The 23218-nt window shown below is 49.3% G+C and overlaps 1 protein-coding gene across 7 annotated transcripts in view; it reads right to left on the bottom strand.

Annotated features, from left to right (window-relative positions):
- Window positions 1-17451, bottom strand: part of XYLB (xylulokinase) — a 42396-nt gene extending 24945 nt beyond the window's left edge. For 4 of the 7 annotated variants that reach the window (XM_025273010.3, XM_025273013.3, XR_003105785.3 and 1 more), the window contains exons 1-9: window positions 17297-17451; window positions 15990-16072; window positions 12945-13014; window positions 11418-11498; window positions 9091-9177; window positions 8331-8459; window positions 7465-7530; window positions 5704-5776; window positions 3430-3607 (exon numbers count right to left, since the gene is read on the bottom strand). In XM_025273010.3, the coding sequence (XP_025128795.3) occupies window positions 3430-3607; window positions 5704-5776; window positions 7465-7530; window positions 8331-8459; window positions 9091-9177; window positions 11418-11498; window positions 12945-13014; window positions 15990-16072; window positions 17297-17353 (824 nt within the window). In that variant the 5' untranslated portion in view covers window positions 17354-17451. The remainder of the gene's footprint in view (window positions 1-3429; window positions 3608-5703; window positions 5777-7464; window positions 7531-8330; window positions 8460-9090; window positions 9178-11417; window positions 11499-12944; window positions 13015-15989; window positions 16073-17296) is intronic. The other 3 variants (XM_025273012.3, XM_006077011.4, XM_044934160.2) reach the window with 2 other exon arrangements.
- Between the last annotated feature and the right edge of the window lie 5767 nt (window positions 17452-23218).

The following is a 23218-nucleotide window of genomic DNA, read 5'->3' as shown; positions in this document are numbered from 1 at the left end:
ACCAGCGGAGCCCAGCACGGGGCGGGAACCATGAACACGAAGTTGTCCCACTGCCTCAAGGCACGCTTGATTTTGAGAGTCAAGGCAGCTAGAATAAAACCGCCCCCAACGTGGGCTCGCTTTGTAAGCCCCAAATTCCGGATGTTACATTAAAAATCGTGGAAGTAGATAATGCCTTACACACATGCTCTAACAGCCCAGCAATCAGGTCATGAGCAATCAGACATGCATACGCAGAGGTCAATGTTCTAAAGAAAATAAACCAAGGAAAGGCGCCGTGGGGGAGGAGCCTCCACCAGGAACCAAAGCTCTCAGGGCCCCTTCAAGACTTCCTGTGGGATCGGAGGGCAGGGATACCTTCTAGACAGACCTACAGTCTTTAGAAAGCATAGTTATGAAAAGAAAGCTCCCCGACCGCACCCTCTTCTTTCCCTGACTTTCTCTTAGTTCCAAAAATTTAAAATAAATGATGAGATTTCCTGGGACTTCCTTAGTGGCCCAGTGGTTAAGAATCTACCCTTCCACTGCAGGGGGCGTGAATTCGCTCCCTGGTCGAGGAACTAAGATCCCACATGCCCAGTAGCACAGCCAGAAAAACTTTTAGAAAAGGGATTTCCCACTGTCTGGGAAGACCACTTTGCTCCATCCAACATTTCGGATTTCCATGAGAATAAAGCCTGGGAGATAAATGTCTTGGCCTGGGTTGCCTCAGAGAACAGAGTCTGAGTCAGGGCTTGTGCAGGTGGCTTATTTGGGGAAGTGACCCCAGGAAATGAGGGTGGGGGTTGAAAGAATGAAACGGAAGGGTACTCTGGGGAGCCGGTGCTGGCTGTGGGCAGCATTTGAGGCAGGCTGTCCTCTTGGGGGTGGGACAGGGAGCAGCTCTGCACAGCTCCTCACAGGAGAAAGGTGTGTGTGTGTGTGTGTGTGGGCGGTTAACCCCGATCCCCCAGGCTGGCAGAGCACAGCTGCAGAGTTCCAGAAGCCCCCAGGGCAGAAGAGGAAAATGAGCTACAGCTCAGGCAGGAGGCTGCCAAGGGACACATGAGGCCACAACTGCTGGCGAAAAAGGTGGGCTGGGAGGTTGCAAGGCGGAGGTGTCGCTACATGACATCTCCAAAAATCTTCCTGCAGAAGGGGAGAGAAAGCCATCTGGGCACCACCTTCAGAAAAAGAGATGACAGAAAACATGAATTTTCCTTGTTTCCCCCCATCACGTGAGTACATATGTTTCAAACGAAAACACACTTTTCCAAATCAGTTCTTTTCTGTTCCTCAAGCTGCTCGCGTTTGCATGAGGCCCCTCTTGGAGGCATGTGTTCTTGGTGTAAGGCAAACAAAGCTGGCTGCTGTGGACAAAACACTGCTCTCCATCAACTGGAAACTAAGAGCCGTGTGCAATACCGGTCCCAGAGGCTTGGCTGTTTTCTGTTCGCCCTTCATTTTTTCCTTTCTGATGTGCTTCAGCCTGCCTGGGTTCTGAATTGTCTGCTTCTATGGGGCAGGACACCCTTAGCTGTGTGTGCTGGCTTCACAGCACCCTCTGGGTGATATGTGTGTGCTCAGTCGATCCCATGGTCATTCTATCCCAGGCAAGAATACTGGAGCGGGTTGCCATTTCCTCCTCCAGGGGATCTTCTTGACCCAGGGATCAAACCCATGTCTCCTGCATTGGCAGGCGGGTTCTTTACCACTGAGCCACCTGGGAAGCCCACCCTCGGGATGATGATGATGATCTGGCTTTGACATTCTGCTCGTGGTGGCAAAGGCTGTTTTCAGCTCCTACTGTTGATAGATAAGTGTTTCCATGGCTGGAACTGCCAACAGGAGGCACTCGTGGTAGCCTGGTTCTCCATGTGCTCTGGTCTCCCTCACAGCTAACACTCTGCCCCACTCAGTGCTTCCACTTGTTCTGGTGTGGGAAGGTGCTTCCCACCAAATGGCCGAGTGCAGGGCGCTCTAAGAACTCAGTTGGCCAACTAGGAGAAACCAGAGCATGGACAGTGGCTATTCTGAACATGGGTGCCACACCGATGGTTAAAGTTCTTTCACCGAATTGTTCCCTTTATCAGGTATGTATGCTTAGTTGCTCAGTCATGTCCGACTCTTTGAGACCCCGTGGACTGTAGCCCGCCAGGCTCCTCTGTCCATGGGATTCTTCAGACAAGAATACTGGAGTGGGTTGCCATGCCCTCCTCCTGGGGATCTTCCCCACCCAGAGACTGGACCCAGCTCTCCCACTCTGCAGGCGGATTCTGTATCATCTGAGCCACCAGAGAAGCAGATGTAGATTTTGCAAATATTTTCTCCCAGTTGGTAGGCTGCCTTTTCACTTTGTTAATGGTTTCCTTTGCTGTGCAGAAGCTTTTTATTTTGCTGTAGTTGTATTTGTTGGGTTTGCTTTAGTTGTCTCTGCTTTTAGGTTTTTTTCCTTAATATTTATTTGGCTATGCCACATGTTAGCTGCAGCACGCTGGATCTTCAATCTTCATTTTGGTGGCATGCAAACTCTTAGCTGTGGCAGGTGGGATTTGGTTCCCTGACCAGGTTTGAAGCTGGGCCCCCTTCACTGGGAATGTGCCGTCTTAGCCACGGGACCACCATGGAAGTCCCCTGCTTTTAGTTTCAAATGCAAAAAAAATCTCTGCCAAGATGAGTATCAAGGAGCTAACCACCTGTTTTCTTCTCAGAGTTTTACGGTTTCGAATTTTAGATTCAAGCCTTTAATCCATTATGGATTAATTTTTGTATCTGGAGTAACACAGTGGTCCAGTCTCATTCTTCTGCATGTGGCTATCCCAAATGTTCTTCATATTAGCCCTGGGACCAAGCACCATCTTAAGTACATTACATGTATCACCTCATTCATTCTGCACAACAGCCTGACAGATAGAAAGTAGTAGCGTTCCTACTGCTCCAGAAACAGTGGAAGTGAAGAGGAAACAGGCACAAGGTCACAAAGGCGGTTAGCAGCAGAGCCCACTTCCACCCCAGATGGTGCGGCTCCAGGGCCCGTGCTCACCCCAGATCATTGGCACTTCTTTTTATTTTCTCCAGACTGCCTGCCCCAAGCTTCAATGGTGGTCCCTATCCCTTAAATTTCCATCTTGTGCATTTTTTCCTAAGGAGTGCAATCACCCAGAATATATGCCTTCAATCCTTTTCCCATTCTAATTATTTTCCAGGGCGCAATTTTCCAAAGTCCACTCCCCACCCCTCTCACCCCCTCACCCCCTCACCCCCGCCACGAGGCAGGAATCCGCAACCAGGCCTGAGCACCTGAACACAAGGCAGGGATCCAGACACTGTGCACTGAGTCACGTCAACTACTTATCTTGTACTAGACAAAGTTCCAAGTGTGCGTGCCCTCATGTAAATGGATGGATGTGTGTGTGTGTGTGTGGGGGGGGGTGCGTGTGTGTACTATACCACTTCCCCAACAGCAAACCAGCTCTCCGGTGAGCCTCGCCAATGGGCAGGGGACCTACCACAACAGAGCAGGATGGCACCGGCCGGCCAAGCTTCTCCTCTAAGTGAGGTGCACAGGCTCCAAGGCAAGCCTGTGACCAGACTTTGTCCTGAATCTGCAGCAAATTCATTCCAGAACCTAAGGAAGGAAGGAAGGATACAAGAAGGAAAAAAACAAATTTTTAAAAAAATGTGTCCTTTATTCATTTTTTTCCCCAATTTCTGGGCCATACTTTGTGGCATGTGGGGTCTTAGTTCCTCAGCTAAGGAGCAAACCCACGCTCCCTCTATTGGCAGTGTGGAGTCTTAACCACTGGACTGCCAGGGAAGTTCCAAGAGAAATCTTTAAAAAAATCTTTTGTAAAAATGCACAAAATCTAGCCAAGAGTGGATCATTCTCACAGCAAACATGTACCTGGAGCTCTTCCCTGATGGAATGTATACAACAGATCTGGGTCACTCTGCAGTGGGCCTCTGGTCTCTAAGACCTGGCCGGGGGAGGCAGCTCCCAGCAGCATCATCTAGGATGGCTCTGAGTGTCCCCTGGGGTTCAAGGCTCTGAGGCAGCCCTGGCACCAATGTGGGTTTCTCAGTCACATCTAGCTTTTCAAGGGAAGCTCTCAGATGCCTCCAAACTTCCTCATACTCATCACTAAGATCAGCTATGTGTGTGTGAAAGTCACTCTGTCATGTCTGACTCTTTCCGACCCCAGGGACTGTAGCCTGCCAGGCTCCTCTGTCCATAGAGTTCTCCAGGCAAGAATACTGGAGTGGGAGCCGTACCGTTCTCCAGGGGATCTTCCTGACCCAGGGATCAAACCCAGGTCGGTCTCTTGCACTGCAGGCAGATTCTGTACCGTCTGAGCCAACAGGGAAGCCCTGGTGATCAGCTAACTCTTCCCTAAAATAATCTACTTCTCCTGAGGATGGAGAGTGGGGAGAATCCAGAGCACAGGTGGATGGCCCTCCTCCTGGGGCCCAGGAGGGCCCTGCCTCAGACCAGCGGGCTGGGTGCTGCTGGAGCCCTGTCCCCACGTGAGATGGTTAGACAACTGGTAAATTAGTAGGTGACTCCTAAGGCGACAGTGAGGGGACTGGGTGGAGGCCCAGCTGAGGGTGAAGCTCAGTAATGTCCAGAGCAGCAGTGGAACTTTCTCCAGCAGCGCTCAGCAGCCCGGCTGAGTGTGGAGAACACCGGTGGGAACAGGCTGCTCCACGTGCAGCACTCTGCTAGCCTGAGCTCCAAGGAGCTGGGCTCCTGTGCAGGAGGAAGCTTTGCTTCTCCAGATTGTGAGCAAAGCTTGGGGAGCACTCCTTCGGGCTTTACTCTCTCTCCTTGCAAACTAAATTAGTGTCTGGCACACGACAGCACTCACACACTTCAGCTGAACTCCCAGAGACTCGGAGTGTCCCAAGGGTTTCCTGAGGTCACTCTCCCAGGCCTGGGCTCTTGCTCTGCCTCCTCCTCCCTCCTTGGTCCCTCCTTCTGCTCTAGCCTCAACCCAGAGCTCCTTCAGCCAGCTCCTCCCAGCTTTCCTTCCTCATTGGCATCATATGCATTTATTTTTGTCAGGGTTTTGATTCCAGAAGCTCATCACTCTCCTGAGTTCTCCAAACGTGAACAAGAACTTCAAAATATAACTCCTGAGGGAGTCAGGCTATAAGACGATGCCTGTTCATCCCCCAGTCCTAGTGTGCACACCACGTGTGGTCCCTTCTTCTGGTACCTGGAGGTCTGTGTGCCCAGGGACAGGGGGAGTGATGTACGCCACTCCCAAGATTAGCGTGTAAAAGACTCTGCAGCTTCTGCTTGGCTGCTGTCTCTCTCCCTTCCCTTGGGATGAAATCTAGCTCCCATATGGTGGTGTTGGGGGGGTTAGGACAAGGAACTGAGGCCTCCGGCCAACAGCCACGTGTGTGGCCTGGAAGAGGATCCTCCAACCCCAGTCAAGCCTTTAGGTGACCTCAATGCTGGAGGCCAGCTTGACTGCCACCTCCTCAGAGCCCCAGAGCCAGAAGCATCCAGTCAGGCACTCCCTGATTCCTGACTTTGAGAAACTCTGTGAGATAATAAGCATTGATGGCCCTCAGCTGCAAAGCACTGGGCTCATTTGTCACCCGCAAAAGATAACTAATATCCTCCCTTCTTGGCAACAGACGGGATGGAAGACTGGGTACGGTTCACGCTGCCGCACGCCTGCTGAACAGGCCCGTCGCTGGGCTCTGAGGACTCACCATCACCGTAGTCAACAGGGGAGTAAGACCCAAGGAAGAGAGAAGCAGCGAAACTGCTGACCAGGGAAATTCTCTGTGAAAGACAAAGATACCGTGCGATTCATGACTCCTTTCATGAACAACCGACTACTTGTGACACGCACACAACAGGACAAGAGTTTTAAGCTGGGCAGGGAAGTAGAAACTCTGAGCAAGATGCCCCAGCAGTGAGAGGCCGGAGGATGCCTCGGTCTCGCAGGGCATTTGGAGTGGCGGGGACACCAAGCGGTGACTCCTCACTCTGCAGTTTCTGACAAGTCATAAATCGGCCAGGTTCAACAATGACAAGGGGAAAAAGGCGTTCCCTGGTGGTCTAGTGGTAAGGATTCTGGGCTTTCCCTGCTGGGGGCCTGGGTTCAATCCCTGGTCAGGGAACTAAGGGTCCCACAAGCCTCGCAGTGCAGCCAAACAACAATAACAAAACCGTATGAAGACGCCACCCTGAGGGAAGGCAGTTTTCACCGGAATCCATGTGCCGGGGAGTGTGGTGCCCTGATTTCCTTCCTCCATTTCTATGGCTTCCATTCACAGAGGAAGTAGATGTATGGCCACAGAATTCAGAACCAACCAAGACAGTTTCAGGGGTTCAGAATGAGTAGAAGTGAAAGCCGTCCCCTTTGGAAGCCAGAGACCCCAAACATGAATGGGAGGAACTGATAATTGATTTCAAATGTCACCCTGGGGGTCTGTGCTTCCACATGGGAATCACAGGCACTTGGACCAGGGGAGAGAATGCCATCACCTCCTGTTCACAATCGGGCCACCTCTGTTCTACACACAGACTCTGGAGAAGTTTTATCATCCCCTCCACTCAAAACCTTCATTAATGGCTAACACTGCAGAATAATCTGGAACCTTGACTCACTAAATAGTAAACTGCATGTTAAGATTAAAAAAGCAGCATGGTTTAACACAAGCTGATCATTTTCTAATTACTTAGAGATGAGTATCACTAGCCAGGCCGTTGAGCTGCCTCTCAGGTGGCATTAAGTTCCGGCTTTCAGCAACTATGGCTCAAGGAATGGAACCTGGGTTCCTGGGATACAGGTTCTGGTTGAAGGGCCACAGCTAGAGATACACTGGTCCAGGTTTACAAATTTCATAATAAAACAGAGACTCCACACCTATCAAGCGCCTGTTAGGCATCCTGCATCAACGATAGGATACTGAGCCCAAAAGTAAAAGTGTTAGTCACTCAGTCAGGTCTAACCCTATGCAACCCCATGGACTATAGCCCACCAGACTCCTCTGTCCCTGGGATTCTCCAGGCAAGAATACTGGAGTGGGTTGTCATTTCCTTCTCCAGGGGATCTTCCTGATTCAGGGAGTGAAGCCAGGTCTCCTGCATTGCAGGCAGATTCTTTACCACCTGACCCGCCAGGGAAGCCCAGGAAATTGAGGAGACAGAGATGAAGGGCACCCAGATCTACTCAGGTGGTCCCCAGAAGACACCAGGCCCCCTGCTCCCACTCTGACCCTGACTTCTACCCTTCTAGTCAGGAGAGTCCCTGACTTTTCTTTCCTACAATTCCGTTCTTTCCCTCTTCCCTCTTTCCCTCTTGGAAAAAGCCTGACAATGAGAATAAAAGCAAATTGAGTACATATCATTCTTAATGTCTGCTCATCGATGTTTTTAGCCCATGTACATGAGATGTATATTTATGCAAAATTATAGAAAGAATTCGACCCTGATTTGTAATTAAAGAGAAATGTTTAACCAACCTCTGTGTGTGAGTAGGCCTCGGGGTTCTGCTGGTAAATCTTTGCAATCTGGTTTCCTGTAAATCGCTGGAAAAAGAGTGCAAGTGCTTAAAAACCCATATCCTATGGAGAATGATCAACTCCATAAAGTCCTGACAGAGTTAGCATAGCAGGCTCTGAATAAGAGCTTAAGAAGGTTTCTGAAATCTGGAAATGTTTGATGTCTGTTGAACACCCTTGGTAACAATCTCGCTTCTCATGCGGCAGGATGTCTGCTCTGACCAAAGGCACCCATGCAGGGGACTCACGTATTTTCCTAACCCACATCCTTCCTACCTCAGGTGGCCCAAATAGGGTCGGTTTTATCCCCCGAACCTCTACTCCAGGAAGGGTGACATGAGCCCAGCTGAGCCAAGAGCAGCCACCCCGTGGGAGGCGGTGGGACTGTGGCTGAAGCCAACGGGAAAGAGGTACTCAATTTTTTTTTTTTTTTACTTTCCCAGGAGCTGCACCAAGTGCCTGTAAGTGCTGACTCCTTTCAGCTTCAAAACTACCCAAAATGTAAGTGCTCTTTGTGTCTCCAAGTTAGAGAGGCTGAGATCAAGGTGCCACTATCAGCCACAGACACAGCACAGCTCTGACCTGGGAGCAGCAGCAGCAGGCCTGCCCTCACTGGACGGGCAGTGCAGAGGGCCTAGCTCAGACCCACGGGTCAGAGTGCCCGGGCCTGGCTCCACGGGGCAGCAGCCACACGGCCTCCCAGGATTCCCACAGGGGCAGGTCACCAGCATGTCCTCCCAGACCCCCAGGGAGAAGGGACCAGGGCTGCCAATCAGGTCTTCCTCCTAGACGAGCCCCTGTCCCCAGATCACGGAGGGCGCTCCCACCTCGTAAGCACGGGAGCCGGTGAGGCGGCTGAGAGACTGGGCCCCGCCCACGGCGGCCTCCAGCTGGCGGCACTGGGCTGCGGTGCTGGAGTCCATCCACACCGGGCAGTCGCTGATGGAGAAACAGGCCTGGAAAGAAGGAGCGCAGGCGTGAGCTCCGCCTGCTGACCCTGGGGGCCACCTGGCATCTGCGGCCACACTGCCCAGCACAGCAGGGATGAAGTGGACGTCTCTTCCCTGAACGTGACCTTGGAAGACCCATGGGTAAGCCATTCATGTCCAAACCTTGGTATGGCCTGGGTGACGGGGTCTTTCCCCAGAAAACTCTAGGTAGAAGGTTCTGGCAAGCGTACCTGAGCACCACAGGCAACAGGAGAGACAGGAAGGGAGTGGCGGAGGGCCAGAGCTGTAGCCAAGGGCAGGCTGGCCCAGGCATGTGGAGCTTGGGAGAAAAGCCAGAGCCTGCCTTACAAGCACTGCTGGGAGGCACTAGGTCCCCTAGTTTGAGCAGGGAGCTTGCCAGAGTCGTGCTGGATTGCAAGGGACCCACGTGATGAGGGCTGTGAGCACCCAAGCCTTTGTCCCGACCACAGGGATGTGCATGGCAGACCACGCTCACAGGACTGCTGCTCAGCCACTTTCCCACACCCCTGACGATGTCCAAAAGCCCTAGGCTTCAGGACCTACAGGGCTCGGAGCCCTTCTTCCCTACCACCTCCCGTAGAAGTTTCTCAGCCTCCCACAACCCGGCCACAGTCACCTGCAGCTGCTCACGCAACGGAAGGTCCGGTGACAGGCTTGTCAGCACCTGGCTGGCCCCAGTCTTCCAGTACACGCTTCCATGTTGCTGCCAAGGGAAAACCCAAGCCCGTATCAGCCTCCTGGAGACCAGAAGGGCCCCAGACTACACGCCAAAGAACTGGACTCTGAGCCTGTCTCAGTACTTCTAAGTCACAGAGCTCATCACCTTTATGAGACTTGGTTTTCATTTCTATAATATGAAGAGGAACTCTGCCCTGTCCACCTCAAAACATGGAGGAACAAACAATTATTGGTCTAGATTTTGGAGCCTTTGTAAAACTGTATTTAAATATATTGCTTAGAATATTATCTGACACTCACTCGTTTATTCATTTACCACTATCCAGTCAACAAACACTGACTGATCACCTAGATCACGCCAGGATGGGGCAGATGACTTGGGTAGTACCATCCCTATTCTAAAGGATGCTGGAGTTTAGTCAGGGGAAAAGACACAAGTGGACAATTACAAAACTCTATTAAGGGATTTCCCTGGTGGTCCAGTGGTTAAGAATCCACCGTGCAATGCAGGGGACATGGGTTCGATCCCTGCTCAGGGAACTGAGATCCCACATACCACGGAGCAACTAAGCCCACGGGCCACACCTAGAGAGTTTGCGCTGCAACAAAAGATCCCACGTGCTACAACGCGGACGCAGCCAAAAAAACCCTATGAAGTGCAGCAGCAGGGCTGTGGAAACGCCGGGGAGGAGTCTAGCCAGCTGGGGGTATGCGTGCGTAGGAGTGGATGCGGTAACTAGGAAAGGGTCCCAGGGTTGGGTGCAGGGGTGCGCCATGAAGAAAGTAACTGCGGTTGAGAGCGGCTGGCACGTGCAGGGAAGGAACCTGAGGTTGGGGTGGGGGATGAAGGGACTGGATGGGGAGGTGGCAGCCTACCCCTTGACATCCATGCTCGGGAGGTTGGGTTTTATCTTGGGCTGGTAAGAACTCTGGACGGCCAGAGTTGAATGGATGAAAGGGCTTGTGAGAGTCCTGGAGAAGGTAGGCTGGAGGCAGGGAGGTGGAACAGAGGCCCAGAGAAACACAGTGGGTACCAGGCCTGGGGCCACAGAGGTGGCGCTGGAGAAGAGGTGGTAGACTCAAGAGTCAGGGAGAAATGAGCAGTATTAGGGGACCCCCTGGAATATGGGGGCAAGAGGATGGGGGAATTGAGGCTGACACTTGGCTTGTGGTCCCAGGTAGGGAGGGACAACTCCCTGAGAAAGGGCACCAAAGGAGGGCACCTGGGGTAAGACAGAGTGCTCAGTCAGAGAAATGGCAAGCTTGAGGCACTCCTGGGACACCTGGCCAAGGGGGCAGAGGGGGCGTGTGGGAGGGAGAGGGGGTCCAGGTGAGGGAGGCAGCCGAGACCACCAGGGACTCTGTTGAGTGGAACAAGGACACAATCAATACGCTTCTGTTAGGTCAGGGGAAGAAGAGGCACCTTCAGAAGAGTTGGTGAGCATTCTCCAATGCGGACATGAAGACACGCTAAACCAGCATGGGGCAGAGTGACTCCGAGGATAACACTGGACTGGAATCCTCACTCCCCTCCTAGCAGCTAAGTGACCCTGGACAAGTGACACCACCTCCTGGTGCCTCCGTTTCCCCATGTAAATGGCAATGATAATAAAAACAGTAGCTAAAACTTGGGGTTTTTTTTTGCACTATCCTATCTATTTAACATTCACGTTGACCTCACGGCAGATTAGAGTATGGAGGCACCAGAAAGCTGGACAATGTGCCCCCGGTCGCTGCTTGCAAATGGCAGAGCTAGGGATCAAACCCGGAGCCCCCTGTGCTGACCACTGCACGATACCTCCTGGTACGACTGTTATGAAGACTCAGTGCATGTAAAACGTTCAGCACCGCACCTGGCTTACACTAGGCGTTCGGTGTTCTTTGTCAGTATCACACTGCTATCGTTGTTAGCATGATTTCTGACTTTATTTTTACTTCCAGAAAAGAGAAAAGCCATTGTGTGCCCTCCAACAGTCATCATAAGTTCATGTCAAATGCTTCCTCCATCCCCTTGGAGGACCTGGATCCAGTTCCTCCTCACCCAGTGTTCTCTTCTGTACAACATTTAACTGTACGAACTGTCTCAGATCCTGTGTTTCATCCTCCAAGGGGAAACAGCTATAGGGATTTTCACTGCAACAAAACATGTGCAGTGACTCTCAAGGATGTGCACCGTCCTCTGAGGAGAGCCAACCCCTCAGCACCCACACCACCACCCAAGACAGACGCCCCTCATGTTGCGAACAGAGGCTGCAGCAAACCAACCTGGCCCGCCCCAGACAAGGCAAGGACTTGAGAGAAGTCAAAGCCCGAAGCCTTCATCTTCTCCAAGATGATATCCAAAGCCTGAGAAGAAACACAGAATCCACCATGACTGTCCTGAACTAATGAGCCAGGCTAATGCACAAGCCTGGATTTTAAGTGCCTGCCCTGTCAGTGGAGATAAAGAAGGAACCGATGACTCAGGGTTTGGAAGCACTCAGTTCAGTTCAGTTCAGTTGCTCAGTCGTGTCCAACTCTTTGAAGCACTAGAGTACATCAATTAAATGAATAGGCATCAACCAAATAAAAAGGTGAGCTATGCTAAAAATATTTTAAATAAATGGAATCAGAAACCAGCAATCCTCAAATTTTGCCTCTCCAACTGGTGACTTCCAAACATGCAGAAGGGCTTCTCAGGTGGCTCAGCAGTAAAGAATCCCCCTGTCGATGCAGGAGATGCTGGTTCAATCCCTTGAGTTGGGAAGATCCCCTGGAGGAGGAAATGGCAACCCAGTCCAGTATTCTTGCCTGGGAAATTCCATGGACAGGGGAGCCTGGTGGGCTACCGTCCACGGGGTCGCAAAGAGTTGGACAGGACTGAGCGTGCACGCAAGTATTCAGGAAGAGCCAAAACCAGGTGGCTCAAATTTCTGTTTCTTTTATCTGCATTTTCAGTCCACCATATTACTGATATGACTTCACTGCAATGGAGAAGCAAAGAGCAAAGTTGAAGGTCCCATCAGAACAAGGCTCCAGAGACTTTGCTGGTGGTCCAGTGGCTAAGACTCTGAGCTCCCAGTGCAGGGGGCCCTGGTTCAATCCCGGTCAGGGAACCAGATCCCCCATGCCATGCAGCACCGCTAAGCATCTGAGAACTGAAAAACCTGTGGGCAGAGGACATTCAGTTGCTACCGTTGTCTGACCTCTAGTTCCAGAGTCTCAGGTCCTCTGTGGTCAATGAGAGACCCCTTGGCTCCTATCACACCTGCCTGTGCTGTCCACACCCTAGTCCTGTGGCCTCACAGGTAACCCAGGTCTGGCAACAGGCATCTTCCTTCCTCACTGGTCTTGAGCAGGCAGGCCTGGCTTGGGATGGATCTAAGCCTGACTGGGCAGGTCACAAGTCACCATGCTGAGGGCCCCTGCCCCTAGAGTCGAAGGGTCTGGGGACTGAGCACTAAGAGAAGAGTGTAAGGGCCATGTTTGGATCTCAGGGTACAAGGGAGGACACAGGGCCTAAACGTAGAATGTTTGGGAAAGGTCTGCTCTGTGTCTTTTTCAAGATGGCAGGACTTTGCAGCTCCTCTGGTTTCAGCACCTGGAAGCCCCTCTGTGAGTCTCTTCAGCTCAGAAGTCCTGACACCAGCTAAGACCGAGGCTGGCCCTGGGTCGTGCAGATTCCATTTGCCCAGGAGGACCTGGTCTCAACAGGGGCTCTCATGAGCTGCCACCTTCAGGCTTCTGAGCCAATTTCCAAGTCTGCTGATGAGACGGGCTGGGACAAGAGAGGGACAGGAATCCCTGTCTTACCTGGACCCACATCAGGACCGGAGAGGTCACTGTCAGGCCATCCTTGTGAACATGAACTCCACCCTGAGTCCTACAAGCAGAAGAGATAATGTGGGACAGAGCCTCAGGTGGGGGCCCGGCAACGGCAGATCCTGGATCCCTCCCACAGAAGGAGAAGCACCCCACCCCCAGCCTCGTGGGGGAACTCTAGATTGAACAGGGAAAATGATGGGCAAGATGGAGAGAGAAGGCATGGAAATTGCCCAGCATGGCTCAGAGGTGGCAATTCTCCGAAAGCACCACCAGCAAAAACAAGTCTTCTAAATATAAGATGTCCACCCTGCAAGGCTGTCACTTGGAGCAGTGGGCATAAATGGGGTTGGGAAAGTTTGGGGTTGATGAGAAGCCCTTTCAAGTCCACTTCCTAATTTTGGAGTGAGGAGGCCTTTTAAACAATGACTCAAAATCAAGAAGCAACAGAAAGAGAGACTGAAATATTCAATGACATAAAAAACAAAAACTCAAATATGGCAACAATAATCCAAACAGAAGAGAAGAAATAATAAATTTAATAAAAATTAGAGCACAAGTCGGAGAAGGCGATGGCACCCCACTCCAGTGCTCTTGCCTGGAGAATCCCAGGGACGGGGGAGCCTGGGGGCTGCAGTCCATGGGGTCGCGAAGAGTTGGACACGACTGAAGCGACTTAGCAGCAGCAGAGCATGAGTCAATGAAGATGAAAAGAGAAAGATCAAAGAAACCAAAAGCTGATCCTATGGAAAGGTCAACTGATAAAACTCTAGTCAAGCTAATCAAGAAAAAAGAGAGAAGACGTAAATTACTAACATCAGAGAGAAGGGTCTTCACTACTGTTCTCACAGACATCAGAAGACAATAAAGGAATATTATGAACAATTCTATGGCCACAAATCTGATAGGCTAGATGAAATAGATCAATTCCTTGAAAGATACAAACTACCAAAACTCTAAGAGGGGTGGCCTGTAGTAATATAAAATATGAAAGCAAGATAGCCTCCAACCTCAGCTCCAAGGAGACATATCAGCTGGGGGAGAAACAGATGGCAACACGAGGTGATGGACAGTGAGACAGACAGGCCAAAAGGGAAGGCTTCAAGGAGGAAGCGCGATCTAAAATAGACACGGAGGGGCACGTCCACCAGGACCACTCCAAGCCACCTCAAAATCAACAAATCCACAACGGTTATGAACCGAATTGTGTCCTTCGAAGTTCACCGTGTCCTAAGCCCCAGTACCTTACACTGTGACTGTGTTTGGAGATAGTATCTTTAAAGAGGGAATTAAGTTACGATGAAGTCATCAGGGTGGGCCCTAATCCAGGATGGTTGATGCCCTTATAAAAGATAAGGGTATAAATAACCAGGAGGTGCCAGGGGTGCACTCACATAGAAGGATGACCACGTGAGAGGCAGCAAAGAAGGCAGCTGTCTGGAAAGCAACGAGAAAGATCTCAGAGGAAACCAACCCTGTCAGCACTTTGAACTTGGACTTCCAGACTCCAGAAGAGTAAGCACATAAACGTCTATTGTTTGGATGGCCCTGGTGGTCCAGTCATTAAGAATCCAGTGGCAATGCAGGGGACACAGTTTCAACCCTTGGTCCAGGAAGATTCCACACACCTCGGGGCAACTAAGCCCATGTATCCCAACTACTGAGCCTGGCCTCTAGGGCCTGTGCTCCACAGGAGAAGTCACCCCAGTGAGAAGCCCACACACTGAAACTAGAGAGCAACCCCCACTCCCCACAACCAGAGAAAGCCTTCTCGCAGCCACAGAGACTCAACACAGCCAAAATATTAATTAATTTTTTAAAAAGTCTGTTGTTCAAGCCACCCAGTCTGTGGGATTTTGTTCTGGAAGTCCTACCAAACTAATACAAAAATCTAAAATCATGATCTTTTCCCCAGAAACCAATTCTCTTTCACAGTCTACTATCCACCATCAAGGCCAGCCAGAAGCCTCACCCTCATATCTCATAATAAATTCTGTACCAAGACTTGTCAATTTTACCACCCAGCTCTCTCTCTTGCAATCAATATCATTTCTTAGCCGGATGATCTTTGGAAAACCTCCTCAGTGGTTTCCCAACATGTACTTTGGCCACATCCTATCTGCTTTCCCACTGCACCCAGAGAGATCTTTTTAAAAACCAAAAACAACCATCTCACACTGTCCCCTCCCCCAATCCCTACAGCCCTACGGTGGGTGACCATAACTTTTAAGATAAAGACAAACTCCATTCCATGGCATATATAGCCCAACCCAGCCTCTCTGCTCCCTAGTCACTCAGCCTTCTTCAGTTCCATGAGAGCAGTGCTCCTTGCCACAGGGCCTTTGCACATGCTATTCTTTCTGCCTGGAAAGCTCTCTACCATCTATCACCTGGCTAACCCCACCCATCCAGATCCTGGCTTAAGCACTACCTCCTTAGAAACATTCTCTAACCTACTCTTCCAAATCTAGATCACACTTCTTTACAATAAGTACTTAAAGAAGTGAGTTCCTTTCCGTCAATGGCCTTCTCTGAGTTTATAAAAAAAACATTCTTTTTTTTTTTTTAATCAATCTGTCTTTGTCTGATATCAATCTTCCCCACTAAATGTGAAGAACTGGGAGAGCAACAACCATGACTCTTTGCTTCACCATCAAATCCCAGCATGCAGCACAGTGCTTGATACGAAGTGAGTCTCAACTGATACCTACTACATATACAAAGCCACGTGCAGAATTCAGAAAGAATGCAGGAGAGTGTGTTCCAGGCACAAAATAAAGATGTTGAGTGATGTGTCAAGATCGCCCTTCTTGCAATTTGAGGAAACCAGAATAGTGTGGTTTATAAATATAAAAAGTTGGAATTCCTTGGCAGTCCAGTGGTTAGAATCCATGCTTGCACTGCGAGGAGCACAGGTTCGATCCCTGGTCAAGGAACAACCATCCCACAAGTGGCATGCAGTGGGGCCAAAATAAAGGGTTTAGGGTGGACCCCAAAACCACCCCCCCCACCCACACAGGCACCCTAGGTACATACCCAAATTCTACAAGGTCTCTGTCAAAATGCACACTGTCTTCATAGAAGACACTCAGCTCTGCATCAACAGCAACAACTTTTACCTGGAAGGTAAAATATTAAAAATAATGCATAGACTTTTTCTCAGCTTCTGTACTGGTCCAGGGACATGAACATTACCAGGTGAAGCCCAGCCCTCTAGAAGTGGTTCAGCCTGGAGACCTCCTTGAGCCTGAGGTGCATCATGGCATTTATCTGGGTAAGAGGCCTCATCTAATGACATATCCAAAGAATTAGTAAAATGAAGAAGTGGAGGCTACACTGAAACACCCCAAAACACTCAGGGAATTTCTGCCCTCCCAAACAGCCAAAGCCAAAATCCTCAAGTAGATGTTCATAGATGAGCTGGTTCTTGTGCCAGGCAAGAAGGTCTGAGAAAGCCCTAGAGGAGAAGGAATGGGAGGCAGGGTTTGGAGATGTCTCTGGGGTGTCCAGGCCTGCAGGGATCTAAGAGACCAGGCAAGGTCCCCGGTTTGTTCCCAAAGGCCATGATCAAGGACCAGAGATACCTGTCCCAATAGAGCAGATTCCAAACTCAAGGGTACAACTCCTTTACCGGACAGACGGGGAAAGAGGCCTAAAAAGACAACTGGACTTATCCAAGGTCCCCCCCAGGAGCTTCTGGTCAGGGATAGACCACAACCTTGCTCCCCTGACCCATCTGTGGAGAGGCGTTTGTCTTTAACCGCGACCATGTCCTAAGTTAAGGAGAAGGGGCCCCTTGATACCCCAAACTGGAAAGCAAATCTTGACTCTGCTTGCCTGCGTGCCTGACTCAGGGAGCAGCACAGTCGGGCACGTTGACCTGGGCACGCTGGTGCCATCCAAGGGCTGTCACAGGCGGAACAAAGTTCAGGTGTACAACGTGCCCATTTCACTTAAAAAAAAAAAAGCTTCAAGCGGGATCTGGTTCCCGGTCACGGGCTCCGCCTGCGTGTCTCCCCGTCGGTCTGGCCCTCTGTTTAAAGCAGCTGAGTTCCTTCGGGTCCCTGGGAACCTGTGCTCAAGACGGCGCGCGAGCCTTTGGGGTTCCCCGGGCATTTCCCCGCCGCGTGCCCGCGGATCCCTTGAAGGAGCTGGGGTGGAGGGCCCCCTTTCTGGGAGAGCCGGGGTATAGGCCTGGTGGAGGTGCCGGGTCCCCGGGGAAGCCCGAGAGAGAAGCGCTCGCAGCGCGGCCCAGGGTTCCGGGCGCCGGGGTCCCCGCCAGCCCGCCCGGCGTCGCGGTGGAAGCGGCCCCAACCAGCCCGCCCCGGGGCCCGCGCCGATACCTGCTGCGTGCTGAAGTCCCAGCCCAGGCAGCAGTGGCGAACGGCGCGCTCGGCCATGGCCGCGGAGGATCCGGCGGCGCGCGGTTCCGTCAGTCCTTCCCGCGGCCGGACTGTCGCCGCGCTCCAACGCGCAGACACGCCGGGCCCGCCCCTCGCCCCGCCCGGCCGAACTCCCGGACCCGGGGCCCCCGCCGCCTTGCGCTCCGGCGCCACCTGCGGGTGAACGAGGTGGGGACGCGCCGCAGCTCGGCATCAGCCTGCTTTTCGCACCTGGGCGACCGACCAACCCCACCTCGCCCCGCTTCCCATCCAAATGTGCTCCCTGCGCAGACCCGGCCTTATCGCGGCCTGCCTGCCCTTGGAGGACGCCTGGACCAGAGGATTCATCCTTAGGCCGGCTTGTTCCTACCTGTCTCTCTCAGAGCCCGGAGCCTGGGACCTCCAAGTTCGTCTCTCTCAGTTACTGGAGCAGCTGTCCACTCATGGTGCTGAGTTAGGGGGCACAGGGAAATGGACCCAGGAACTGAATCCGCGCTGTCGGCAGTGAAAGCGAGTCCCAATCCCTGGACCACCAGGAAATTCCCTAGGCATTAGTTTTGAAGTACGTTTAAAAATTCAGCACCGTTTTTTACAGTTTGTTGCTGCTGCTGTTGCTAAGTCGCTTCAGTCGTGTCCAACTCTGTGCGACCCCATAGACGGCAGCCCGCTAGGCTCCTCCGTCCCTGGGATTCTCCAGGCAAGAACACTGGAGTGGGTTGCCATTTCCTTCTTCAATGCATGAAAGTGAAAAGTGAAAGTGAAGTCTCTCAGTCGAGCCCGACTCTTCGCGACCCCATGGACTGCAGCCTACCAGGCTCCTCCGTCCATGGGATTTTCCAGGCAAGGGTACTGGAGTGGGATGCCATTGCCTTCTCCGGTTTTTACAGTTTACTCATAGTTATATGTATTCTCTGGTTCCCAAACTGTGCACCTGGGTGCTCTGGGAAGGTGCAGGGAACCCACAGGGGTGCAGCGGGGTATTTTTACTTTTGGAGGGAAAGACAGGGCTACTCATCTCAACCTTTGTCAGTCTCTAAGGGCACTGGTAGGCAGTTGACTGTTGACTGCTGGGCAGTCAACGGTTCTAACACTGAATTTGCTAGATTCTTTTCTAGGATAAAGCATCATATCTTTGCAACCATGTGTCATAGTGATCAGCAAATCGCGATGATTAAGCAGTCATGTTGATAAACAAGTACTGCAGGAAAATTAAAGTGAAAAAATAAGGGCAGCAGTTTTCAGTCTGATTCTAATCTTTGAAGAGTTGTGCAACACCCAACAGGCACACACATCCCCTTAGTGAGTAATTATGCTTATTTAAGAAGGAAATGAAATTGTTTTCTCTCCCTACTTATGTGCACTAATTTCTTCAAAGAGCTTTTAAGTTGTTAGGACACAAGTATATATGAAGCTGTTTGGGTCTAACTATTGATACTTACTAAACAGAACCATTAACCTGTTCTTTTGGCCAAGAAGCACATGGCAAAACTGAGATTCCAAGGGATGCCATGAAGGGCACAGTGTGTGGGGGCCCCTGATTCACTTGGTTGCTTGTAACAGCTCTATCGTGTTCAGTAGTGTACTGACCCCAGGTTGTGCTGCTCAAGCTGCCCCTGAGGGACACTGGGATGGACTCCAGTTCCCCACTAATGCAAGTAGTGCAGGTTGAAACATCCTCATCCATGGATCTATGGACCTCTGGGAGGGAATTTTTTTTTTCGGGGGGGTGGGTAATATCCAAGAGTAGGGTTTATATTATGTGTGTATAACTCGTATGATCAGAGTGCTGGATTACTTCTGAGAATCGCTATACTGGTCTACACTCCCACCTGGAATGCCCAAGGGCACCTGAACTTCTCCATCCTGAACTTCTCCATCCTATATATAGTACCTGGCATGTATATCCTTTTTGATTTTGCCAGTGTAATAGGTGAGGAGTGGTTTTTCATTATTGCTTTAATTTGCATTTCTCTCATTATTGATGAATTTGAGTTTCTCTTCATATACGTTCACCAGCCATTTAGGATTTCCCGTTCTGTGAATCCCCTGCTTATTCCTTTTGCCCATTTTTCAAATTGGGAATTTTTGTCTTTTTTAAAGGATTTGCATGAGTTTCTTATATTTCAAGATGTAAGTTCCCATTTGGTCTCAGGTATTGCAAATATCTTCTCCCAATATGTCGTTTATCTGCTAACTTTGTCCATCTTGCCCTTCATGGACTGGAAAAATTTAATTTTAATGTAATAAAATCTGTCACATTTTCTCCGTATTGATTTTGTTTAAGAAGTGTTTCCCCACCTTCAAGCCACAAAGCTACTTTCTGACATTTTCTACAAAGATATTAGCATACATTTTCTTCTCTTAGCAAGCTCTATGACCAACCTAGACAGCATATTAAAAAGCAGAGACACTACTTTGCCAACAAATGTCTGTCTAGTCAAAGCTACTGGTTTTTCCAGTAGTCATATATGGATGTGAGAGTTGGACTATAAAGAAAGCTGAGCACCAAAGAATTGATGTTTTTGAACTGTGGTGTTGGAGAAGACTCTTGAGAGTCCCTTGGAAAGCAAGGAGATCCAACCAGTCCATCCTAAAGGAGATCAGTCCTGAATATTCATTGGAAGGACTGATGCTGAAGCTGAAACGCCAATACTTTAGCCACCTCATGTGAAGAACTCATTGGAAAAGACCCTGATGCTGGGAAAGATTGAAGGCAAGAGGAGAAGGGGACAACAGTGGATGAGATGGCTGGACTGCATCATCGACTCAATGGACATGAGTTTGAGCAAGCTCCGGGAGCTGGTGATGGACAGGGAAGCCTGGTGTGCTGCAGTCCATGGGGTCACAAAGAGTCGAACATGACTGAGTGACTGAACTGAGCAAGGTCTTTGACTGAATCAAGTTTTCTTTCAATCTAGACGTTTGTTAACTGAATATATTACATCTTGACACACAAGTCAGTGAAAGCTAATCTAGCTGAGGGTAAGCATTAGATGTAGGCTTTTCAGAAAAAGAAAAACATTTCATTTAGTAAATATAATAATGAGGACTCATTGTAAAATAGGAAAAGGGAGACAAACATAAATTCAGTTGCTATACTCTGTTCACCAGTGAAACACCCCTGAACTATCTCTTCATTCTTTAAAGTCTACAGCCACAACATGAATTTTTCTCAAAGTTAACCTCTTTCTTTGAGAAAAAACTCTGAAGAAATATGCTTTCTGGATAAAAATGCACTGTTTTTAAATTCCAATGTATTTTATTCTGTTTGTGTAATAATAGCCGACTAGTTGTTTTCATCCAACCTATGTAAAGCTGTATTCGTTAGTACTGATTCTACTGAACCATTCAGGCATATATACATCCTTCTAAATAAGTAGTTTTAAGAGTGAAAAGTTAGGAGTATACTTGTAGCTTTATATATATAAAGCTATCGGAGAAGGCAATGGCACTCCACTTCAGTACTCTTGCCTGAAAAATCCCATGGACGAAGGAGCCTGGTAGGCTGCAGTCCATGGGATCACTAGGAGTCAGACACGACTGAGCGACTTCACTTTCACTTTTCACTTTCATGCATCAGAGAAGGAAATGGCAATCCACTCCAGTGTTCTTGCCTGGAGAATCCCAGGGACGGTGGAGCCTGATGGGCTGCCATCTATGGGGTCGCACAGGGTCGGACACGACTGAAGTGACTTAGCAGCAGTATATATATATATATATATATATATATATATATATATATATATATATATAAAGTTTTATATATAGTATATATATACCTATCCCTTCCACTTTTAACACAAAGGTAAAATCACTGAATCAAAAGTAATCAGAAATTGGGAAATGGAATAGATAACTCAGGCAATTCCCTGGTGATCCAGTGGTTAGGACTTGGCACTTTTCACTGCCGTGGCCCTGGGTTGGGGAACTAAGATCCTGCAAGTCGCATGATGTGGCCAAAAAACAAAAGTTAAAAAAAATCAATTATTTTTTTTAATTAAAAAAATAAAAAAAGATAAAAAAAATCAATCAATTAGTGAATTCAGATTCACTAATTTAGGGCTTCCCTGGTGGCTCAGATGATAAAGAATCTGCCTGCAATGTGGGATACCTGGGTTTGACCCCCGGGTTGGGAAGATAGCCTGGAGAAGGGAACAGCTACCCACTCCAGTATTCTGGCCTGGAGAATTCCATGGACAGAGGAGCCTAGCATGCTACAGTCCATGAGGTCGCAAAGAGTTGGACACGACTAAGTGACTTTCACATTCAATAATTTATTATACCTGTCTGAAATCTTACAGATTTCATCTTGAGCTATGTCAGAAATTAAATAATTCTTCTTTCTGTTCTATCTCAAAAGTAGTACAAAATTTTTGTAAGATCAGTGGGACACTGTTATGAGTGAAAAGAAATGTTTTGAACTATAGCCCTTAGCAGGGCAAACGTCATACAGATTTGTTTATCCAAGTCTGAGGGTGAGGGGTGGGTCCTGCCTCTAGTTAAATAAGTAACTCAAACAGCTGAGATTCAGATTTTTTTAAAGCTGATCTCAGCTATTAAAAAGAATGCATTTTAATCAGTTCTAATGAGGTGGATGAAACTGGAGCCTATTATACAGAGTGAAGTCAGAAGAAAAACACCAAAACAGTATATTAATACATATATATGGAATTTAGAAAGATGGTAACATATATATTACTCCTTGGAAGAAAAGTTATGACCAACCTAGATAGCATATTGAAAAGCAGAGACATTACTTTGCCAACAAAGGTCCATCTAGTCAAGGCTTTGATTTTTCCAGTGGTCATGTATGGATGTGGGAGTTGGACTGTGAAGAAAGCTGAGCACCGAAGAATTGATGCTTTTGAACTGTGGTGTTGGAGAAGACTCTTGAGAGTCTCTTGGACTGCAAGGAGATCCAACCAGTCCATCCTAAAGGAGACCAGTCCTGGGTGTTCATTGGAAGGAATGATGCTAAGGCTGAAACTCCAGTACTTTGGCCACCTCATGCGAAGAGTTGACTCATTGGAAAAGACTCTGATGCTGGGAGGGATTGGGGGCAGGAGGAGAAGGGGACGACAGAGGATGAGATGGCTGGATGGCATCACTGACTCAATGGACATGAGTCTGAGTGAACTCCAGGAGTTGGTGATAGACAGGGAGGCCTGGTGTGCTGCAATTCATGGGGTCTCAAAGAGTCAGACACGATTGAGCGACTGAACTGAACTGAACTGAACTATGATCCTATATGAGAGACAGCAAAAGAGACACAGATGTAAATAACAGACTTTTGGACTCTGTGGGAGAAGGCAAGGTTGGGATGATTTGAGAGAATAGCATTGAAACATGAATTATCATATGTGAAATAGATGGCCAGTCCAGGTTCCATGCATGAGACAGGGTGCTCAGGGCGGGTGCACTGGGATGATCCTGAGGGATGGGATGGGGAGGGAGGTGGGAGGGGGGGTTCAGGATGGGGAACACATGTACACCCAGGGCCGATTCATGTCAATGTATGGCAAAAACCACCACAATATTGTAAAGTAATTAGCCTCCAATTAAAATAAATTTAAATAAATAAAGCTGATGTTATGTTTACATGTGGAGAAAAGTTTGATGGACTTTGATGTTCCATCAGATTCTAAAGAGCTTTGAGGAGAAAAGCTCCTGCTCTTTCTGTCTTTGTACTCACCTCAGAAGCAAATTTGATTTAGGAAAACTAAACATTGGTGTTCTTCTCTTGCATTTTCCTGGTTTTACTGCTTTTATCCCTTGGAATCTCAATTTCTCCTATTCCAGGAGTGTTTAAAGCAGATAATTAAACCCTGTAGTTTTGTATACATGAAAGGAAGGTCTGGAAATATATACTTCAAGTTTTCTTTT

The sequence above is a fragment of the Bubalus bubalis genome, chromosome 21 (assembly GCF_019923935.1).
Source record: "Bubalus bubalis isolate 160015118507 breed Murrah chromosome 21, NDDB_SH_1, whole genome shotgun sequence".
NCBI classification, from domain to species: domain Eukaryota; kingdom Metazoa; phylum Chordata; class Mammalia; order Artiodactyla; family Bovidae; genus Bubalus; species Bubalus bubalis.
Note: the sequence above shows the minus strand (reverse complement) of the source record. Positions and strands in the feature narration are given on the sequence as shown.